The sequence below is a fragment of the Dreissena polymorpha genome, chromosome 9, assembly GCF_020536995.1.
Source record: "Dreissena polymorpha isolate Duluth1 chromosome 9, UMN_Dpol_1.0, whole genome shotgun sequence".
Lineage (NCBI taxonomy): Eukaryota > Metazoa > Mollusca > Bivalvia > Myida > Dreissenidae > Dreissena > Dreissena polymorpha.
This window is the reverse complement of record NC_068363.1, coordinates 3116849-3139746: the sequence shown is the minus strand read 5'-3', so window position 1 is coordinate 3139746 and position 22898 is coordinate 3116849. Positions and strand designations below refer to the sequence as shown.

The 22898-nt window shown below is 36.2% G+C and overlaps 1 protein-coding gene across 13 annotated transcripts in view; it reads left to right on the top strand.

Moving 5' to 3' along the window:
* Positions 1-22898, top strand: part of LOC127845715 (piezo-type mechanosensitive ion channel component 1-like) — a 255188-nt gene that overhangs the window by 118971 nt on the left and 113319 nt on the right. For all 13 annotated transcript variants that reach the window (XR_008033338.1, XR_008033339.1, XR_008033334.1 and 10 more), the window contains exons 13-14: positions 12226-12288; positions 17658-17797. Coding sequence is in view for 6 of the 13 variants with exons in the window: in XM_052376809.1 (XP_052232769.1) it covers positions 12226-12288; positions 17658-17797 (203 nt within the window). In the remaining 7 variants the exon portion in view is untranslated. The remainder of the gene's footprint in view (positions 1-12225; positions 12289-17657; positions 17798-22898) is intronic.

Genomic DNA, 22898 nt, shown 5'->3' with positions numbered 1-22898 from the left:
CCAAAACGAAAAACTCGTGCGCTTTCGCGCTAAAACATGCACACAAAACCCGTGCATTATACGCGCTAAACCATTACCATAATCTCTCTTCTAAATAACACGTATTCAACCATACTATAGCGTATTTATCAAACCGAGAATAATTTCATTTCATTACTGTCTCTAAAATCAATATTTACATGGAAATAGTAACTAAAGACCTCTATTTAAATATTTCTCTAGTGTAATACCGGCACATACTTTGTGTAGCAGCTTTACAGTAAATAAACATTTTGGACAAATTTGAGGGGAAATAACCAAAATTAATGTATTGGTAGAATCATAATATTTGAAATACATCACTAAACAAGAAATGTGTTTGTTGGAAACACTATGTCCCCTTCTGCGCCGCTTTGAAATTAATTTTTTTTGACCTTTGACCCTGAAGGATGACCTTGACCTTGAACTTCCACCACTCAAAATGTGCAGCTTCATGAGAACGCCGCTTTGAAAAAAAAGAGTATTTTTTTTACCTTTGACCTTGAAGGATGACCTTGACATTGAAGGATGACCTTGACCTTGAACTTTCACCACTCAAAATGCCACTTGAGAACGCCGTTTTGATTATTATTTTTTGACCTTTGACCTTGAAGGATGACATTGACCTTGAAGGATGACCTTGACCTTGAACTTTCACCACTCAAAATGTGCAGCTTCATGAGAACGCCGCTTTAATTTTTTTTTTTGACCTTTGACCTTGAAGGATGACTTTGACCTTGAAGGATGACCTTGACCTTGAACTTCCACCACTCAAAATGTGCAGCTTCATGAGAATGCTGCTTTGAATTATTATTTTTTTACCTTTGACCTTGAAGGATGACCTTGACCTTTAAGGATGGCCTTGACCTTGAACTTCCACCACTCAAAATGTGCAGCTTCATGAGAACGCCTCTTTGAAACATTTTTTGTGTGTTGACCTTGAAGGATGACCTTGACCTTGAATTTCCACCACTCAAAATGTTCAGCTTTATGAGATACACATGCATGCCAAATATCAAGTTGCTATCTTCAATATTGAAAAATGTGTTTGTCAGAAACACTTTGTCCCCTTCTGTGCCGCTTTGATTTTTTTTTGTTAGACCTTTGACCTTGAAGGATGACCTTGACCTTTCACCACTCAAAATGTATGACTTCATGAGATACACATGCATGCCAAATATCAAGTTGGTATCTTCAATATTGCCAAAGTATTCATAAAATGAGCGATTTTGGCCACATATACTTGACCTCTGACCTTGAAGGATGACCTTGACCTTTCACCACTCAAAATGCGCAGCTCCATGAGATACACATGCATGCCAAATATCAAGTTGGTATCTTCAATATTGCCAAAGTATTCATAAAATGAGCAATTTGGGCCACATATATTTGACCTCTGACCTTGAAGGATGACCTTGACCTTTCAACACTCAAAATGTGCGGCTCCATGAGATACACATGCATGCCAAATATCAAGTTGCTATCTTCAATATTGCAAAAGTATTCATAAATGAGTGATAATGGCCACATATATTTGACGTCTGACCTTGAAGAATGACCTTGACCTTGACCTTTCACCACTCAAAATGTGCAGCTCCATGAGATACACATGCATGCCAAATATCAAGTTGCTTTCTTGAATATTGAAAATGTTATTGCAAATGTTAAAGTTGGAGCAAACAGACCAACATACAGAGCAACAGACAGGACACAAACAATATGTCCCCGACTAAAGTGGGTGGGGGACATAAAAACCATCAATACCTCAAAAATCGAATTGCACGCCCCAACGCATTAATTAAAGGATTATGGTCTCAATTAAATAACAACATGCTTTGGCTTTGCCTTTCATAACTCTGTGTGTCATTTTTTTGTCAGGCAATTCACATTGAAACCTGTTGAATTGCTTTCATTACAAGTTTTACACCCAAAACATTTGTTAAAAATAATCCCATTATTGAAATGGAATGAATTACAAGTATGCTAATCATATTCAGTTTGAAATTTCGAAATAACTTTTACATCTAATTAAATATTTGCCTTGCAATCTTAACCCTCAACACTGGCAAACCCTAGTTATATAATGTACACAAGGGGGCTTAAACTCTCACTAAGAGCATTATTTACACGGCCACACCTTGTAACAATATTATTATATTGATCTTTGTATAACCATGATTTAGAAATTAATTATTGGCCTAATAATTTTGTTGGAGTCATAACCAAGTGGACATTAAGCAACACTGATTCTCTTATAGAGCTTCTTTTGCCAGGTGTGCAGACCAACAAGCAGACATCTGATTATGACATTAAATGTTCACTATAATGTCAAGATCCCCAATAAAAGTTTAAAGCTTGTTTAACGAATCCACAATAAGTTAAAAAAAAGTCACTTGAGTTTAAATTGCTCATAGTAATGTGAATTTCCTGCAGAATGTTTGCCATCTTTGACGTTGGACACTCTAGCTGGTTGTATGATCAGGCAATATATGATTAAAAGTTCCATAAGTTTGTCGTCCACACATCGGAGACATCATTGAGGTTAAATTTACTTGCAGAATAAAAGTCTGATGCCTTTTTATGTCCCCCAGTCTATTCTGGAGGACATATTATTTTTGCCCTGTCTGTTGGTTGGTTAGTTGGTTTGTTTGCGTCAAACTTTAACATTTGCCATAACTTTAGCAATATTGTAGATAGCAACTTGATATTTGGCATGCATGTGTATCTCATGGAGCTGCAAATTTTGATGAAATGTGGTGAAAGGTCAAGATCAAGGTAATTCTTCAAGGTCAAAGGTCAAATATATGGTGGGACATAGTGTTTCACAAAAACATCTTGTTCAAAAGGATTTCTGTCATATTACAACAATGATTTAACCAACTCACACTTCTGGGTAAGCTTATTTTCTCATACTATGGGCACATATTCATGCTTGAAACTGTGCTCTGCTGTATATTAATCATAGGGGAAGAATGGCTGTAGCCAACATTCTCTTAGGCCTGTCACTAGCCAACATTTATTAGGCGTGTCACTAGCCAACATTCATTAGGCCTGTCTCTAGCCAACAGTCTCTGAGACAAGTCACTAGCCAACATTTTCTTAGGCCTGTCACTAGCCAACATTGTCTTAGGCCTGTCACTAGCAAACATTGTCTTAGGCCTGTCACTAGCCAACATTCTCTTTGGCCTGTCACTAGCCAACATTCTCTTAGGCTTGTCACTAGCCAACATTCTCTAAGGCCTGTCACTAGCCAACATTCTCTTAGGCCTGTCACTAGCCAACATCGTCTTAGGCCTGTCACTAGCCAACATTGTCTTAGGCCTGTAACTAGCCAACATTCTCTTTGGCCTGTCACTAGCCAACATTCTCTTAGGCTTGTCACTAGCCAACATTCTCTAAGGCCTGTCACTAAATATAGACTTTATAATAGCAAAATTATAAACATAAAACAATGTAACCAATTATTTAACCATACATATGTTCATTAAGGGCGGGCGGGCGGGGTTATCACCCTTTCGTTTTCTTGCTCCATAACTTTGCCTGTCAAAAACAACCCTCGAATGGCGTGTTACTAGATGTGCAAATCATATATACCCCAAAACGAAAAACTCGTGCGCTTTCGCGCTAAAACATGCACACAAAACCCGTGCATTATACGCGCTAAACCATTACCATAATCTCTCTTCTAAATAACACGTATTCAACCATACTATAGCGTATTTATCAAACCGAGAATAATTTCATTTCATTACTGTCTCTAAAATCAATATTTACATGGAAATAGTAACTAAAGACCTCTATTTAAATATTTCTCTAGTGTAATACCGGCACATACTTTGTGTAGCAGCTTTACAGTAAATAAACATTTTGGACAAATTTGAGGGGAAATAACCAAAATTAATGTATTGGTAGAATCATAATATTTGAAATACATCACTAAACAAGAAATGTGTTTGTTGGAAACACTATGTCCCCTTCTGCGCCGCTTTGAAATTAATTTTTTTTGACCTTTGACCCTGAAGGATGACCTTGACCTTGAACTTCCACCACTCAAAATGTGCAGCTTCATGAGAACGCCGCTTTGAAAAAAAAGAGTATTTTTTTTACCTTTGACCTTGAAGGATGACCTTGACATTGAAGGATGACCTTGACCTTGAACTTTCACCACTCAAAATGCCACTTGAGAACGCCGTTTTGATTATTATTTTTTGACCTTTGACCTTGAAGGATGACATTGACCTTGAAGGATGACCTTGACCTTGAACTTTCACCACTCAAAATGTGCAGCTTCATGAGAACGCCGCTTTAATTTTTTTTTTTGACCTTTGACCTTGAAGGATGACCTTGACCTTGAAGGATGACCTTGACCTTGAACTTCCACCACTCAAAATGTGCAGCTTCATGAGAATGCTGCTTTGAATTATTATTTTTTTACCTTTGACCTTGAAGGATGACCTTGACCTTTAAGGATGGCCTTGACCTTGAACTTCCACCACTCAAAATGTGCAGCTTCATGAGAACGCCTCTTTGAAACATTTTTTGTGTGTTGACCTTGAAGGATGACCTTGACCTTGAATTTCCACCACTCAAAATGTTCAGCTTTATGAGATACACATGCATGCCAAATATCAAGTTGCTATCTTCAATATTGAAAAATGTGTTTGTCAGAAACACTTTGTCCCCTTCTGTGCCGCTTTGATTTTTTTTTGTTAGACCTTTGACCTTGAAGGATGACCTTGACCTTTCACCACTCAAAATGTATGACTTCATGAGATACACATGCATGCCAAATATCAAGTTGGTATCTTCAATATTGCCAAAGTATTCATAAAATGAGCGATTTTGGCCACATATACTTGACCTCTGACCTTGAAGGATGACCTTGACCTTTCACCACTCAAAATGCGCAGCTCCATGAGATACACATGCATGCCAAATATCAAGTTGGTATCTTCAATATTGCCAAAGTATTCATAAAATGAGCAATTTGGGCCACATATATTTGACCTCTGACCTTGAAGGATGACCTTGACCTTTCAACACTCAAAATGTGCGGCTCCATGAGATACACATGCATGCCAAATATCAAGTTGCTATCTTCAATATTGCAAAAGTATTCATAAATGAGTGATAATGGCCACATATATTTGACGTCTGACCTTGAAGAATGACCTTGACCTTGACCTTTCACCACTCAAAATGTGCAGCTCCATGAGATACACATGCATGCCAAATATCAAGTTGCTTTCTTGAATATTGAAAATGTTATTGCAAATGTTAAAGTTGGAGCAAACAGACCAACATACAGAGCAACAGACAGGACACAAACAATATGTCCCCGACTAAAGTGGGTGGGGGACATAAAAACCATCAATACCTCAAAAATCGAATTGCACGCCCCAACGCATTAATTAAAGGATTATGGTCTCAATTAAATAACAACATGCTTTGGCTTTGCCTTTCATAACTCTGTGTGTCATTTTTTTGTCAGGCAATTCACATTGAAACCTGTTGAATTGCTTTCATTACAAGTTTTACACCCAAAACATTTGTTAAAAATAATCCCATTATTGAAATGGAATGAATTACAAGTATGCTAATCATATTCAGTTTGAAATTTCGAAATAACTTTTACATCTAATTAAATATTTGCCTTGCAATCTTAACCCTCAACACTGGCAAACCCTAGTTATATAATGTACACAAGGGGGCTTAAACTCTCACTAAGAGCATTATTTACACGGCCACACCTTGTAACAATATTATTATATTGATCTTTGTATAACCATGATTTAGAAATTAATTATTGGCCTAATAATTTTGTTGGAGTCATAACCAAGTGGACATTAAGCAACACTGATTCTCTTATAGAGCTTCTTTTGCCAGGTGTGCAGACCAACAAGCAGACATCTGATTATGACATTAAATGTTCACTATAATGTCAAGATCCCCAATAAAAGTTTAAAGCTTGTTTAACGAATCCACAATAAGTTAAAAAAAAGTCACTTGAGTTTAAATTGCTCATAGTAATGTGAATTTCCTGCAGAATGTTTGCCATCTTTGACGTTGGACACTCTAGCTGGTTGTATGATCAGGCAATATATGATTAAAAGTTCCATAAGTTTGTCGTCCACACATCGGAGACATCATTGAGGTTAAATTTACTTGCAGAATAAAAGTCTGATGCCTTTTTATGTCCCCCAGTCTATTCTGGAGGACATATTATTTTTGCCCTGTCTGTTGGTTGGTTAGTTGGTTTGTTTGCGTCAAACTTTAACATTTGCCATAACTTTAGCAATATTGTAGATAGCAACTTGATATTTGGCATGCATGTGTATCTCATGGAGCTGCAAATTTTGATGAAATGTGGTGAAAGGTCAAGATCAAGGTAATTCTTCAAGGTCAAAGGTCAAATATATGGTGGGACATAGTGTTTCACAAAAACATCTTGTTCAAAAGGATTTCTGTCATATTACAACAATGATTTAACCAACTCACACTTCTGGGTAAGCTTATTTTCTCATACTATGGGCACATATTCATGCTTGAAACTGTGCTCTGCTGTATATTAATCATAGGGGAAGAATGGCTGTAGCCAAAATTCTCTTTGGCCTGTCACTAGCCAACATTTATTAGGCGTGTCACTAGCCAACATTCATTAGGCCTGTCTCTAGCCAACAGTCTCTGAGACAAGTCACTAGCCAACATTTTCTTAGGCCTGTCACTAGCCAACATTGTCTTAGGCCTGTCACTAGCAAACATTGTCTTAGGCCTGTCACTAGCCAACATTCTCTTTGGCCTGTCACTAGCCAACATTCTCTTAGGCTTGTCACTAGCCAACATTCTCTAAGGCCTGTCACTAGCCAACATTCTCTTAGGCCTGTCACTAGCCAACATCGTCTTAGGCCTGTCACTAGCCAACATTGTCTTAGGCCTGTAACTAGCCAACATTCTCTTTGGCCTGTCACTAGCCAACATTCTCTTAGGCTTGTCACTAGCCAACATTCTCTAAGGCCTGTCACTAGCCAACTTTCTCTTAGGCCTGTCACTAGCCAACATCGTCTTAGGCCTGTCACTAGCCAACATTTATTAGGCCTGTCCCTAGCCAACATTCTCTTAGGCCTGTGACTAGCCAACATGTTCTTAGGCCTGTCACTATTCAACATTGTCTTAGGCCTGTCACTAGCCAACATTCTCATAGGCCTGTCACTAGCCAAAATTATCATAGGCCTGTCACTAGCCAACATTATCTTAGGCCTGTCATTAGCCAACGTCGTCTAAGGCCTGTCACTAGCCAATATTCTAGTATGCCTGTCACTAGCCAATATTCTCTTAGGCCTGTCATTAGCCAACATCGTCTTAGGCCTGTCACTAGCCAATATTCTAGTATGCCTGTCATAAGCAAATGCCGCAAAAATAAACACGTTCCATAGGGATATAATATGATTTGGTTGTAAATCGATTTCATTCTTATTGTTGTTTGATTCCATTATATCGTAAATGTTTGTTTACGAGATCATATACGAGAATTACATCGATATGTTTAATAACATGTACACTCAAATGTTTATACAAACGACACGTGCTTATCTAAAATTTGTGTTTCGTAACACACAGGATATTGGATTATTGGTGCTTGATTGGGCAATAAAACAAAGACACAGTCGGCCGTCTTCAATATGCCTTTGAACTGACCAACATAATAATTAATAGCGCACGTGCTTATCTAACATTTAGGGATAAGAAACACGGGTTCTAGACACTTTGTGCTTGTTTGGGCCATAAAACGCAATTCCGATTGCTATTTTCAATAGCACACGTGTTCAGAAACTAACGAGTTCGAGTAATAAATAACAGAGATTATGATCTGAAAACTACATGGAGTCTGAAATAAAACAAAATGCTGACAAATAAAAAAATATTTCAATTAAGTCCTTCATCACCTTATTGAAAGAAACGTTTTATTTATCACTCGTTTTTTATTTGCAAAATGGTTTAAGTTTTATTTCTTTTAATTCAGAAAGCATTACTTGACTTTAACCCAGTAAAACACACAACAGTCAACTTTACATGACTATAACTGATGAATAAAACAATGTAGAAACATACAATTTACACTACAGGAAAGGAAATTTTATTAGCTAAAATTTTCATATTGAGTGTTTTTCAATAATATTTAAAGTTTTATGAGAAAATCAGGTTTGAAGGCAATGAGGGATGCGTTTCCAAAGAGGTAGATTTGCATTGAAACCCAGTAAAACACACAATGGTCAACTTTGCATGACTATAACTGACCAATAAATTAAGGTAGAAACATACAGTTTACACCACAGGAAAGGAAATTTTATTAGCTAAAACTTTCATATTGAGTATTTTTCAATAATATTTCAATTTTTATGAGAATATCAGGTTCAAAAGCAATGAGGGACATAAAACAGCGGTTTTCCAATAATGCTTGTAAAGATGGGGTACTGATATTGATCGATGGCTATCAGCCACTGGTAAGCAGGCAGCTAGGTTTGGCTGTAACTGGATAGGCTTATATTGGCTAAATGGCTTTCAATGAAAGGGTTAAACTACACAAATACTTACATGCCATTGTGAAGTCCCTTTTTCATTGATTTAAACCATTTTAAAGTAAGGGTTTTCCTCCCATTTTATATGGACATGCATTTCACACAAAGATATGGATTTTTGATCTGGTCTTCTTTATTTGATACCGAAAATACACCTCTGTTCCAATAAGATTATCTGTAGGTATAATACTAAATACATATCAGTCTTTTGGAAAGTCAGTCTGACCTTGAGCAATGCCAGTAAAAAAAAAAAGGGCAAGTCAATTAATTATGTCTATAAATCTGCCCTTATTTCTGTAGAATTTCTGTAGAATATGATGTTAAATTACCTTAAATCTTCACCACTTAGACATGTTTTCTGACGCATTTGTAGTCCCATAGAAAGTATTTAATTAATAACCTTTCTTACTATATTCAAGATTTAAAGGCTTCATTTCCAACCCTTAGATACTGAGGAGCAGCAAACAGCTTAAGACCTGAACAGACTTCAAGTTACTTGCAGGCTGTTCTGGTTTTATGCTGTTTCCACATACAAGTCTCCATTTTCACTTTGCTTCTGGTGGGGAAAATGTTAATTGTATTTAAGTGGCGAGTGTGTCCGTCCGTGCGTCCCTCTGTGCATCCGTCAGTGCACAATTTTTGTGTGGGCTATTTCTCAGTAACTAATGACCGGAATTAAATTAAACTTTATGGGAAGCTTCACTACCAAGAGAAGATGTGCATATTATCAGCTGGTTCTGGTTGGATGATTTTTCACAGAGTTATGGCCCTTTGAAATTTTCCATTAACTGTACATATAGTGCAATTCTTGTCCGGGCTATTTCTCAGCAACTAATGACTGCAATTCAATGAAACTTTATGAGAAGCTTTATTACCAAGAGGACATGTGCATATTATCAGCCGGTTCTGGTCGGATGATTTTTCACAGAGTTATGGCCCTTTGAAATTTTCCATTAACTGTACATATAGTGCAATTCTTGTCCGGGCTATTTCTCAGCAACTAATGACTGGAATTCAATGACACTTTATGGGAAGCTTCACTACCAAGAGGAAATGTGCATATTATCAGCTGGTTCTTGTCAGATGATTTTTAACAGAGTTATGGCCCTTTGAAATTTTCCATTGTACATAAAGTGCAATTCTTGTCCAAGCTATTTCTCAGCAACTTATTACGGAAATTCAATGAAACTTTATGGAAAGCTTCATTACCAACACGAGATGTGAATATTATCAGCCGGGTCTTTTCGGATGATTTTTCACAGAGTTATGGCCCTTTGAAATTTTCTATAAACTGTACATATAGTGCAATTCTTGTCCGGGCTCTCCCCAATAGGAGATACGCATGTTATTAGTGGGTTCTGGTTAGATGATTTATTTAGAGAGTTATGGCCCTTTGAAATTTTTAAGTTGCTAAACCATCCATCGTATTATTTTGTCCAAAGTTATGCCCCTCAATATGTTTACTTTTATGTGAATATATAGTGCAATATTGTGACCAAAAAAACTTTGGGGAGCATCACCCGTCTCCGACGATTTCTTGTTTTTAGTTATCTCAGTTTTGTATGTAGAGATACAGAAAATGCATTAACTAATAGTGCTCAAACGGGTACCTGAAAAACCCGGACCCGTGGGTCAAAAAAATACCCGCGGATCCGGGTCAAAGTTTCTGCGAACGATACCGGTTCGGGTCGCAAGCTACGAAGTACAAGATTATATGTTGAATGTGTAGTCAATTCATCTCTTTTAAACAAGTGAAGTAAAATCACATCCTTTATCAGGTTAAGCAGTGATGTTATTACAAATAGTCATAAATGAATAGAAGTGACGCACCAAAAGCATAAATGTCGAGTTTAAAGGAGCTGTCAACCAGATTGACGAAGAAAAGAAAAGTTCTAAAATACCGTATTTTTTTTACAATTATTAATTTATATTGATTAAAATATCACGACTCTATATTACATTACTTGAAAAAAGTTCATATTTTCAGTATATTTGGTAATACAATTTAACGATGTGAAATCGAAAGTACATCACGAAAATAGGTTACATAACGATAAGTAGATTGATAATTTTATATGTAAAATATATGCAATTCACTATGCATGCGCCATTTGCATTCCTGGGTTTACCAAGGGACGATGATGATCAATCTACTTGCGTTATTTATAGTTAACAACTGGTAGTTATCTGGTGCACATACACATGCAGTTACATTTTATTACCGAATATACTGAAAATATGAAAACTTCAAAACTTTTTCAAGTAATGTAATATACTAGTCGTGATATTTTAATCAATATAAACAAAGAATTATAAAAAATATGGTATTTTAGAACTTTTCTTTTCTTCGAAAATCTGGTTGACAGCTCCTTTAATTTGTTATTCAGATCCCAAAATGGTGACTTTAAAAAAAAGAAGCTTGTATTTTAAAATGTATTGACTTCAACGTAGAAAATGCAGTTAGAGCTTACAGTGAAAGTTATTTTGGCTTCTCTCCTTGAAATAAGACAAACTTTATTTTTGCTTGACAGGTTGTTTTTCCTGTACATTCACTTTTGATCGCTATTCCTAGTAATACTTACGTATGCTAATAAAGTTCAACAACCTTGCGTAAACTAAATAAATAGTTTTATGCAGTTCTGTATTTAATTCATAATTAAATAAATCAAAACAATAAAAAGTATAATATTCTAAACAATAATACTTGACAAACAGTTGAATATTTAAGAACGCTAAAACATGCTATGACAATTAATGTAGTTTTTATTTTAATTAACTTATGTACTGTCTGACCCGACCCGACCCGAATTTTCATTTTCTCGGGTATTTTAATTTTGACCCGACCCGATGAATATTTTTGACCCGTGTGAGCCCTATTAACTAATATTGTATGGTGTTAAAAACTGTAATATGTTCACATAGGCCACAAAAATCATTGTTAGGTGATGCTTTTATTAATGCTGTGTTTTATTACATACAGTGTAATGTAATCTGTAAGTGGTTTTCAGTACACGTAATCGTGTTTGCTTAACCTAAAACATCATTTAATTTAAACATTTTATCAAGCATGCAACTATTTAACAATTATAATATTATTTAAATAATGAACAAAAATTTGAAATAGTATTAACATGACCATAATATAGACTTTGTTTATATAAATCGCGAACATGAACAAATTAAGGAAAATGTCATTCAATAAAAAGCTTTGATAAATAAAACACCTCTAAAAACCTAATAATTGTCCAGGTCCATCTAATGTTTGGATAACCCTTTACCACTTAGATACGTATTTTCACGCATTTTTAGTGCCTTAGAAAGTCATATTTAATTTAAGACCTTTCTTACTTGATTTAAGTTTTTAAGGTTTCATCTTCAAACTTTAGATACTGATGCGCAGCAAACAGCATAAAACCTGAACAGACTGCAAGTTACTTGCAGGCTGTTCTGACTTTATGCTGTTTGCACAGAGCCATTTCCACTTTGGCTCTGAGTGGGAAAGGGGGTTTAAGAGGTTTCCCTGTATCTGAGAACACAAACCATTGTGATTACTTGGAGCAACATCCCAATGAAAACTTGTTAATTAATTGATTATTGACTATAGTTGAACATTCATTATGTCTATTTTCAGAATCAAGGCCGGTGGGTATGGATTCAATGGAGGGGTCCGACAGTAGCACAATGGTTTGGATAGGTGGGTAAAAAGCAGTGAAGCATGGTAGAAATTGAAACCTGATTAAAGCACAGTAAGATTGGTTTTATCTGATGGGAAAATCAATCAATCTTCAAAGTTCGATGAGCAAAATCTAATGTAGAGAATAAAACATGTATCAGGTTACCGTAATTACTCTGAAAATTTAGATTAAAAATATTCAAAAATAACGAGTGTGGGAAAATTTAGAGACATACATATTATGATTGTTTGTAAATTATTATACTTAAATCAAACCAATTAATAAATGTGCAAGAATTTGATTGTGTTGTACTGTCCTTTCCTTGCTGTAAATAAAGTACAACTTTACTTATTTGCAATCTCTTACCTGAAATGATATATGAAAACGTCATAAAACCAATCATACTGCTTCCTATATACGATATTATTTCAATTGCTGTGTGGTGAAACCATTGTTTATTTTACAGGTATACATGGTAATCTACCCAATAACGCAAGTGAAATGATCAATTGCCCGTAGGGTATTCTATGCCAGGTTTTATAACGTTATCCCGGTTGTAAAACTTCATGATCGAAGGGTCCCAGATAAGCGAAAACAGGGCAACAATCTAGTAAACTAGCGCTGTAAAAAATACTGTGCGAAAAATTGGAGTCATTAATTATGGACGAAAATCAGTATGTCCGAAAATATAGAGTCACAAAAAATTATTATTTTGGCTTAAAAAGAGGGTGTCCGAAAACTTAAGAGTGTCCGAAAACTTAGAGTAATTACGGTACTTCCTGATCCTTTTGTACTACATCAGATGAGACTTATAATAAAATAACCTCAAGATTTGCCAAGCAGTTTTTAGCCGGATTTTTTCGAAAAAATCTCGGCTTATAGATTGATGTTGTCGGGCGGGGCGGGCGGGCGGGGTGGCGGCGTGCTCGAAAATGTTAAAGTTCTTATTTCATGGTATAACTTTGGTATGCTTGGACCTAGAGTCTTCAAACTTGACATGAAGGTTGGCCAGGATCAACAGATGACCACTGGTCATTTCAAGGTCATTCATTTGAAGGTCAAGGTCACTGTGACCTTCAATATAAAAAATGTTAAAGTTCTTATAACTTTGGTATGCTTGGACCTAGAGTCTTGAAACTTGACATGAAGGTTGGCCATAACTAGTTAGTAACCACTGGTCATTTCAAGGTCATTCATTTGAAGGTCAAGGTCACTGTGACCTTGAATGTAAAAATGTTAAAGTTCTTATTTCATGGTATAACTTTGGTATGCTTGGACCTAGAGTCTTCAAACTTGACATGAAGGTTGGCCAGGTTAACAGATGACCACTGGTCATTTCAAGGTCATTCATTTGAAGGTGAAGGTCACTGTGACCTTCAATATAAAAATGTTAAAGTTGTTATAACTTTGGTATGCTTGGACCTAGAGTCTTGAAACTTGACATGAAGGTTGGCCAGAACTAGTAAGTAACCACTGGACATTTCAAGGTCATTCATTTGAAGGTCAAGGTCACTGTGACCTTGAATGTAAAAATGTTAAAGTTGTTATAACTTTGGTATGCTTGGACCTAGAGTCTTGAAACTTGACATGAAGGTTGGCCAGAACTAGTAAGTAACCACTGGACATTTCAAGGTCATTCATTTGAAGGTCAAGGTCACTGTGACCTTGAATGTAAAAATGTTAAAGTTCTTATTTCATGTTATAACTTTGGTATGCTTGTACCTAGAGTCTTCAAACTTGAAATAAAGATTGGCCAGTACTAGAAGATGACCACTGGTCATTTCAATGTCATTCATTTGAAGGTCAAGGTCACTGTGACCTTCAATGTTAAAATGTTAAAATTGTTATAACTTTGGTATGCTTGGACCTAGAATCTCAAACTTGACGTAAAGGTTTGCAAGCACACTTAGATGACCACTGGTCATTTCAAGGTCATTCATTTCAATGTCATTCATTTGAAGGTCAAGGTCACTGTGAACTTAAATGTTAAAATGTTAAAATTGTTGTAACTTTGGTATGCTTGGACCTAGAATCTCAAACTTTGCTCATGCCTTGAAAAGTACTTACATTTCATTTTGACCTTTGAACAATATTTCAGTAATTTAAGTATTGCATTGACAAAAACACGAAAGGTACTTTCCTGTCATTTAAATCAAAAATCCGGCTTCAATGCGGTCATCTCCGACCGCGGAACTCTTGTTTATTTTAATCTTACAGAACCTGCTATACGAGACAATGATCAGGCAGTAACCTATTAATTCTGTTTATCACACCTATCATAACCTTTTTGAAAGAAAAAAAATAAAGTTAAAAGTTTCATCTTAGTAAGTATAATGACCTAACTCCAAACATAGACACATAGACAGATACACAAAAATTCTATTGAGGGGATATTAAAAAATATCAGTCAGCTTTATACTAGTCAGATATCAATGTAGATGTATGATTAAATATTAGACCTGGTTGTTTATGACAACTGATACTTGCTGCTAAACCATGGCTTCTTATAGAACAACTTTTCTGTTTAGCTGTGTTTATTGGCCTTGTAACAACTGTTTTAATTTCAATTTCTTGAAATTACACCTCAAAGGTATTTATAGTTTGCACCCAAAGAGATGAAGATTTGTGTGTGGCTGAACAGCAATTATGATATATTTATTTTGAAACACATTAAGACTGCAAACATAGTTATGTTGTATTAAAACTTAATTGAGTATTGAGTATTGCATATCCATTAATGCAATCCAATTTATTTCTTATTGTCGTTTATTAACCCTTTCCCCCACAAGAAGCACTGTGAAAATGGCTTTTGCAACCAGCATAAAAAAGAACAGCCTGCGAGTAACTCGCAGTCTGTTCAGCTTTATGCTGTTTGCTGCTCATCAGTAACCAAGGGTTGGAAATGAAGCCTTTAAAACTTGAATTTAGTAAGAAAGGTATTTAATTGAATGTAACTTTCTAAAGGACTACAAATGCGTCAAAATACGTATCTAAGTGAGAAAGGGTTTATTACATTTGTATGAAAACGAGTTAATTGATTACTCTGATCAATAAAACATCAGCAGCTTTCCTATAATCATTAATCTGATAGTGATTTGTATTATATTATTGATGCATGGACGTACAATTGTTGTATCTGATGTGGAAGCATCAAGTAGATAGAAGTGTGCTACACTCAACCCTTCATATAGCTCATCATGGTATGGCATGATGACTATTGAAAGTCTGTTTGAATGAATACCTCTAAATTCCCTGTTCTTCTCTATTAAAAGTCTGTTTGAATGAATATCTCTTAATAACAAGTTCGTCCCAATCTGCAGGTCTTAATGAATGTCTTTTACATACTTGTGAATCTCTACTTAAGATCTGTATGTAGGAATATCTCTAAATAACCTGTTCCTGTCTGCTGAAATGAATATCTCTTAATGATCAGTTTAAACCAAACTGCACTATGAATTTCCTTTAAATGCTTGTTCAGCCCATCTGAACACATGTATGAATGTATCTGAAATGTTAATTCAACTCTTCAAAATGTCTGTATCTATGATTTTTCTCCCCTCAAAAACATGTTATATTTACAGGGGGTCTGTATGTAGTAATATCTCAAATAAAAGTATATCTCTATATCATTTCTGTATGTAAGCCTCTGAAACTCTCTTCTTCTGGCCTCTTAATCACCAATTTATATCAACATGTTTTCCATTGCAGGCCTGTTTGTGTGGACCCCATTCATACCACTGTTTCCCATTGCAGGCCTGTATGTGTGGACCCCATTCATAAAATTATGTTTCCCATTGCAGGCCTGTATATGTGGACTCCATTCAGACCATTATGTTTCCCATTACAGGCCTGTATGTGTGGACCCCATTCATACCATTATGTTTCCCATTGCAGGCCTGTAAGTGTGGACCCCATTCAGACCATTATGTTTCCCATTGCAGGCCTGTATGTGTGGACCCTATTTGTACCATTATGTTTCCCATTGCAGGCCTGTATGTGTGGACCCCATTTAAAGCATTATGTTTCCCATTACAGGCCTGTATGTGTGGACCCCATTCATACCACTGTTTCCAATTGCAGGCCTGTAAGTGTGGACCCCATTCATACCATTATGTTTCCCATTTCAGGCCTGTATGTGTTGACCCCATTCATACCATTATGTTTCCCATTGCAGGCCTGTTTGTGTGGTCTCCATTCATACCATTGAGTTTCCCCTTGCAGGCATGTATGTGTGGACCCCATTCATACCATGTTTCCAATTGCAGGCCTGTATTTGTTGACCCCATTCATACCATTATGTTTCCCATTGCAGGCCTGTATATGTGGACCCCATTCAGACCATTATGTTTCCCATTGCAGGCCTGTAAGTGTGGACCCCATTCAGACCATTATGTTTCCCATTGCAGGCCTGTATGTGTGGACCCCATTTGTACCATTATGTTTCCCATTGCAGGCCTGTATGTGTGGACCCCATTTAAAGCATTATGTTTCCCATTACAGGCCTGTATGTGTGGACCCCATTCATACCATTATGTTTCCCATTGCAGGCCTGTATGTGTGGACCCCAGTTGTACCATTATGTTTCCCATTGCAGGCGTGTATGTGTGGACCCCATTTAAAGCATTATGTTTCCCATTACAGGCCTGTAAGTGTGGACCCCATTCATACCATTATGTTTCCCATTGCAGGCCTGTATGTGTGGACCCCATTCATACCAACATGTTTCCCATTGCAGGCCTGTATGTGTGCACCCAATTCATACCATTATGTTTCCCATTGCAGGCCTGTATGTGTGGATCCCATTCAGACCATTATGTTCCCAATTGCAAGCCTGTTTGTATGGACCCATTCATATCACCATGTTTCCCATTACAGGCCTGTATGTTTGGACCCCATTCATACCATTATGTTTCCCATTGCAGGCCTGTATGTGTGGATTCCATTCATACCATTAGGTTTCCAATTGCAGGCCTGTATGTGTGGACCCCATTCATACCATTATGTTTTCCATTGCAGGCCTATATGTGTGGACCCCATTCATACCATTATGTTTCCAACTTCAGGCCTGTATGTGTGGACCCCATTCATACCATTATGTTTCCCATTGCAGGCCTGTATGTGTTGACTCCATTCATACCATTATGTTTCCAACTACAGGCCTGTATGTGTGGACCCCATTCATACCATTATGTTTTCCACTGCAGGCCTGTTATGTGTGGACCCCATTCATACCATTATGTTTTCCATTACAGACCTGTATGTAGACTCCATTCATATCACCACGTTTCCCATTGCAGGCCTGTATGTGTTGACCCCATTCATACCATTATGTTCCCATTGCAGGCCTGTATGTGTGGACCCCATTCATACCATTATGTTCCCATTGCAGGCCTGTATGTGTGGACCCTGCTGTGCAAGTACTGGATCCTGGTCTGTGCCAGTATGCTGCTGGTGATCTCTCTACAGGAGGTGGTCGTCTACAGGATCATCTACATGATCCTCTTCCTGCTCTTTGTTCTCACCTTCCAGGTATTGTTACAAATATATCATTATTTACTTCCATGTATAGAAATTAGTGGTTGTCTATCAGGGGGTTTTCTGCTATGTAAAAAAAGCTGTAAACAAACCCGATCCCAAAGCAAACGGACCCGATCCCAAACCGAAATTATAAAAAATTCCCAATTTCCAAAAAAAATTAAAGAAAGAAATTTCTTATGACTTATGATTATTAGACTCTATATCTCAACTTTATGTTTTAAACATCCTATAAAATATATGATTTTTATTTAGTCCAATTTGTTGATAAATAATTCCCAAATTTGCCTCTTATCGATTAAAAAAATCCCAATTCGACCAGACTCCTTTTCCCAAAATGGCTAGAAAAACCCCTGTCTATTTGCCTGGGCTAGTAGATTTGTGCCATAGCTATAACCCAGTTTTGCGTCTTATTTCATCCCGGTGTATTAAAATAAGCCTATTATTGATTGAAGAGACCCAGGGGCGTTACATGTTTATTGCATCTCATTTTCATTTTTCTAACAGAATATAAAATGAGAGTGCCCTAAATGGGTGATCAGCAGCACATGTCCATGGGAATGCAAACAATATCTTTGATTAACCCATTTATGCCTAGTGGACTTTCCCATCCTTCTAAATTGGATCAATTTATTTCCAAAAGTAGGGTTTTCTAGTATACTTATTTCTATATTTAGAATATTTCTTACAGAAATTCTTTAAGCAAACAGCGCAGACCCTGATGAGACGCATCTGGGTCAACGCTGTTTGCCATGGCCTTTTTTCTAGGAGCTAGGCATAAATGGGTTAATGGCGCATCAAGTGGAACATTCAAACTGCTGTAACACAATCTCAATTTTACATCAATTACATGTATATTGATTTACATCTCGTATCTTTCAAATGCCAGATGTTTTATACATCATTTACAATTCCCCCAAAATGCTACTTCCTTTATGTTTTAACTATAGTGTTTTGATTGTTCAAGTGAATCAATACTGATTGATAATTTTTCAATGCTCCTTTTTATAATTGTGTTACATGCTTACACCTACAGGCTGTTTAAAAGTGGCCTTAGCCTTCTAGGGAATTCAAACACTTCAAAGATTAATGTCATATGACTTTGAGTAGCTGGGTTTATTGATGTCAATAATATTCACTCTGCTTTATTGTTATTTTCTTGTTCAAAGTTTACTGTAAAATCCATAATTTCATCATATATTGATGGATTTCAAAATAGCGTGGCAAAGATATCCACACTGATAAGAATATGTATAACTTTTACTTTTGCCTCCATAGCACAAAGATCAAACTCACACTTGGAAGTCAAAGGTAAAATTTCCAGGCTCAGCAATTACTTTGCCATATATTGTTTGATTTTGTAATAATTGGCACAGCTCTCCGCCATCATTAGACCATGTGTTGCATTCAACTGCTTGCTCCCTACCTCAAACGGCAAGGTCATTCCTGGCCATAAAACATACGTCTTTAACAATTCTGTCTGTTATAATTTTACGATAATAAGATTGAAGAATTTTAAATAACTAGGCACAAATGCAATCCTTGAAGAGATGACAAGTTGCTAACTATCTCAAAGATCAAGGTCACGCTAAGATCAAGGTCACACTAAGTGTTCAAAGGTCAAAATTGGCCATTAAACTGCCTGCGAGGACTGTAACTATGTCATTCATCATGCTATTTTATAAATGATTTACCACTAATGACCAGCTTTAAGAGGAAGCATTTTGTGTGTAAAACCTGTCAAATCGTCATTAAACCTTGTTACCACTATAAAGACTGTATTAATGACTCCATCTTGTGGAAACTTGGTCAGAATATCTATCTTGACAATAACTATCAAGTTTGAATCTGGGTCACACATGTGCAAAAACTAATTTTAGACAATTGTTTACCTCAAATTCAGGTCCGTGTGTCAGGGCCATCGTGTCTCATTTGCTGCACAGGTGGTTAGCGTGTGGCTATGATATTAATTAGTGAAAACATCATTTTGAATGATATATTATCATATTATAACGAAAAATCAACTCATCTGAAGAACAAAAAATCACTATCAAATGGTTGCAGCAGAGCTTGATAAACTTGATCTTTATCCAAAACTAACATATTATTCTATTTATCCTATTATGTGCTCCCTATTTCCATTAATAATTATCAAATATCACATTTTGTGACGATTTTATTTATCAATAGTTGACAAAAACATATTCTCCAATTTTTGGAAAAACCCAAATCTAATCTAAAAATAGCGATAGTATAAAGCTTAAGTTTATACGATAGTTGTTATACTATCAATTTTCATCTGGTAATAGGATTAAACAAGGAATCCAACTCGAAATCATCCGAAAACGGGGTGCGTCATTTTGAACAGCTATTACTTCATCAATGTTGCAGCGATTTTCACGATCTTGGTCTTATTCAACACAGAAATGAATTTCCTTTCCGGAATGTATATGTCTTGCAATATTTTTCAAATACTGGGTCAACTTTTAAGAAATAACACGATACACAACTCGTGTGACCCAGTTAACATCGATCAGACCGTATTCATGACTGAAATCTTCACGGAGTAAGGGGCATTTTCACTGCAAAGTTCACAAACCCTGATACCATCACTCAATAAAACGTATGAAAAAACATTCTTACAGTGCTTGCCGTTGCATAATGCATCAAAACTAACTGTCCAGCGCGTGGCATATATATATAGGTAGATTTATGTTGCATATTTTGATGTTTTTCTGCCCGCTAACGGTGATTTTAGCTTCAATTTTGACTTTTATAAGGTTATCATGAATGGTCGTCTTTTGGGCGGTTTGCAGAGGTTTCGCTTTATTTGACAAGTTACTGGTTATTGTAGAAATTTCTCTTGGTAGTAATTTAATATTCTCCAAGTGAACACCCTGGTTTATGTCATGATTTCGTTTCAGCTTATGTTTACCGCCCGGGCGCCCCTGTATTTCAAGATACTGTATGATTTCAATAGTGAAAGAGTTTCATTGTCCGGTTTTATCAATTTTCTATCCACACCTGCACAATGTAGTAATATTGATCTCTATTGTACTGAGACGTCCCTAGATCTGCCATACTTTTCCACTCATTTGCATAGTGTGGAGTATTTAGACAGTTTGCCACTAAATGCCACACTTGGGTATGGCAAACAAAAAAAATCCTGTTGGACCTGTTTTCCACTAGATGCCACTCATTTCCACTTATTTTCCACACATAGTGGACATAAGTGGAGTATTTAGACACTTTTCCACTAAATGCCACACATTTAGTGGCAAAATGATTGCCAGTTAATGCCACTCATTTCCACTTATATTCCACACATTTTGGAAATAAGTGAAGTATTTAGACACTTTTCCACTAAAAGCCACACATTTAGTGGCAAAAAAATTGCCACTAAATGCCACTCTTTTCCACTTGTTTTCCACACAGTGGAAATAAGCGGAAAACTGGAATTCATTGACAGAGCCTGAACAGGGCTGCAGGACCTACAACCTGGTATGAACTGCTCTTTGTAGAAAATCCTTTCATGTATTTTCACTTTTGGTAGGATAATTCAAGAAATAGTCAGAAAAATACAAATCCTCCAAATATGGTCATCAGATATACAAAATATGGTTATAATCTGTTGATTGTAATTTCACAACAATACAAATTGAAGGATTAAAATTATTTATTGACAGTAGAAGTAATATCGAATGTTTCAGACTGTTATTTTTTGAAAATTTTAAGTTAATATGAAACTATTTGTATGCGGAATAATGTTTAAAAATGCGGACTTTTGTATGCGGAAACCAGACATATGCGGACATTTATATGTGGAAACAAGAAATATATGTGGACATTTTTATGCGGAAAAATGCAGACAATTATATGTGGAAAAAAGCGGACAACTATATGCGGACAATTTTCTGCATACAATTACAGCCTAGAGATCCCAGGGAGGTAGTTTATAGTAAGAGTTCAACAATTAATTGTTGAGTTGAAATAAAAAAAATCAAAATGTTACCTTTTGAAATCTCCTTAACATGACAGTGTGATCATTTACACATACTCTTGACATAATCGGATGAACATCACTGAAAAATTACTGACACCAACCTTTCAAACATGAAATAAATTTTATTTTCTTTAATCTTATCTCGACGGATATTTACACAATGCACAACGGATATTTACACTCTAAAAAGTTAACACAACGGATATTTACGCTCTTAACAAAAATATTTAAAAGTACTCTAGCGTTTCACAGTCCTTCACTTTATTTCACTCCTCCTCTGTGTACAGGCGGCGGAACACCTTCTTTGCAGCCTTACTGGCATCTGTTATGCCAGTCATCACTGATAGTAGCTGGGCCTGGAATAAATGTTAACATTAAATTCTATAACTTCATATAAAAAATTTGAATTCATTTCTTTCTTTTTTTCGCTCAAAGAAAATTAGTTCTTTTTCCATCACTTTTCTGTGCATAATAAGATGTTAAAATAATTTAACAAATTACAGAGTAAAGATAAAATTGTTTGAATCTGTTAAAAGTGAATTCAGATCAGTTAGCAATAACTGATGCTTCTGTTTGCCACCGCATACTGTAGTTTTGGGTTATATACTTTTTGTAATAATTACTTTTGTGGATCCGCCATGTGTCTTGTTGACAGCGTCTGGTGCAGGCAGGTCTTGATAATGTGGTTGAGGATCTGGTTGTTGTTGCTCGAGTTGTTGTTGCTGCGGTTGTTGTTGCTGCTGATGGTTTGGTTGCTGCTGGAGTTGTTGTTGTTGCTGCTGCAGTGGTTGTTGCTGTTAGATAAGTTGCTGCTGTTGGAGAAGTTGCTGCTGAAACTGTTGCTGTTGCTCTGTAAGTTGGCCATCAAGCTATCAAAAAAGTATGACAAACCATTGAAATCAATAAATCTGTAGCATTGAAGTCCTACACGGCGGGTGACTAAAATAAATGTAATTTTGATCTTATGTCACATTTTAAATAAGTCAATTTAGGAGATAAAGTGTCAGGTTGCAGGAAAGCTCAGTCTGTACAGCACCAGCCATGAGTTAATTAGCACTTTTTGCTCAGGTTAGCTTAAAACTAAACAAAATT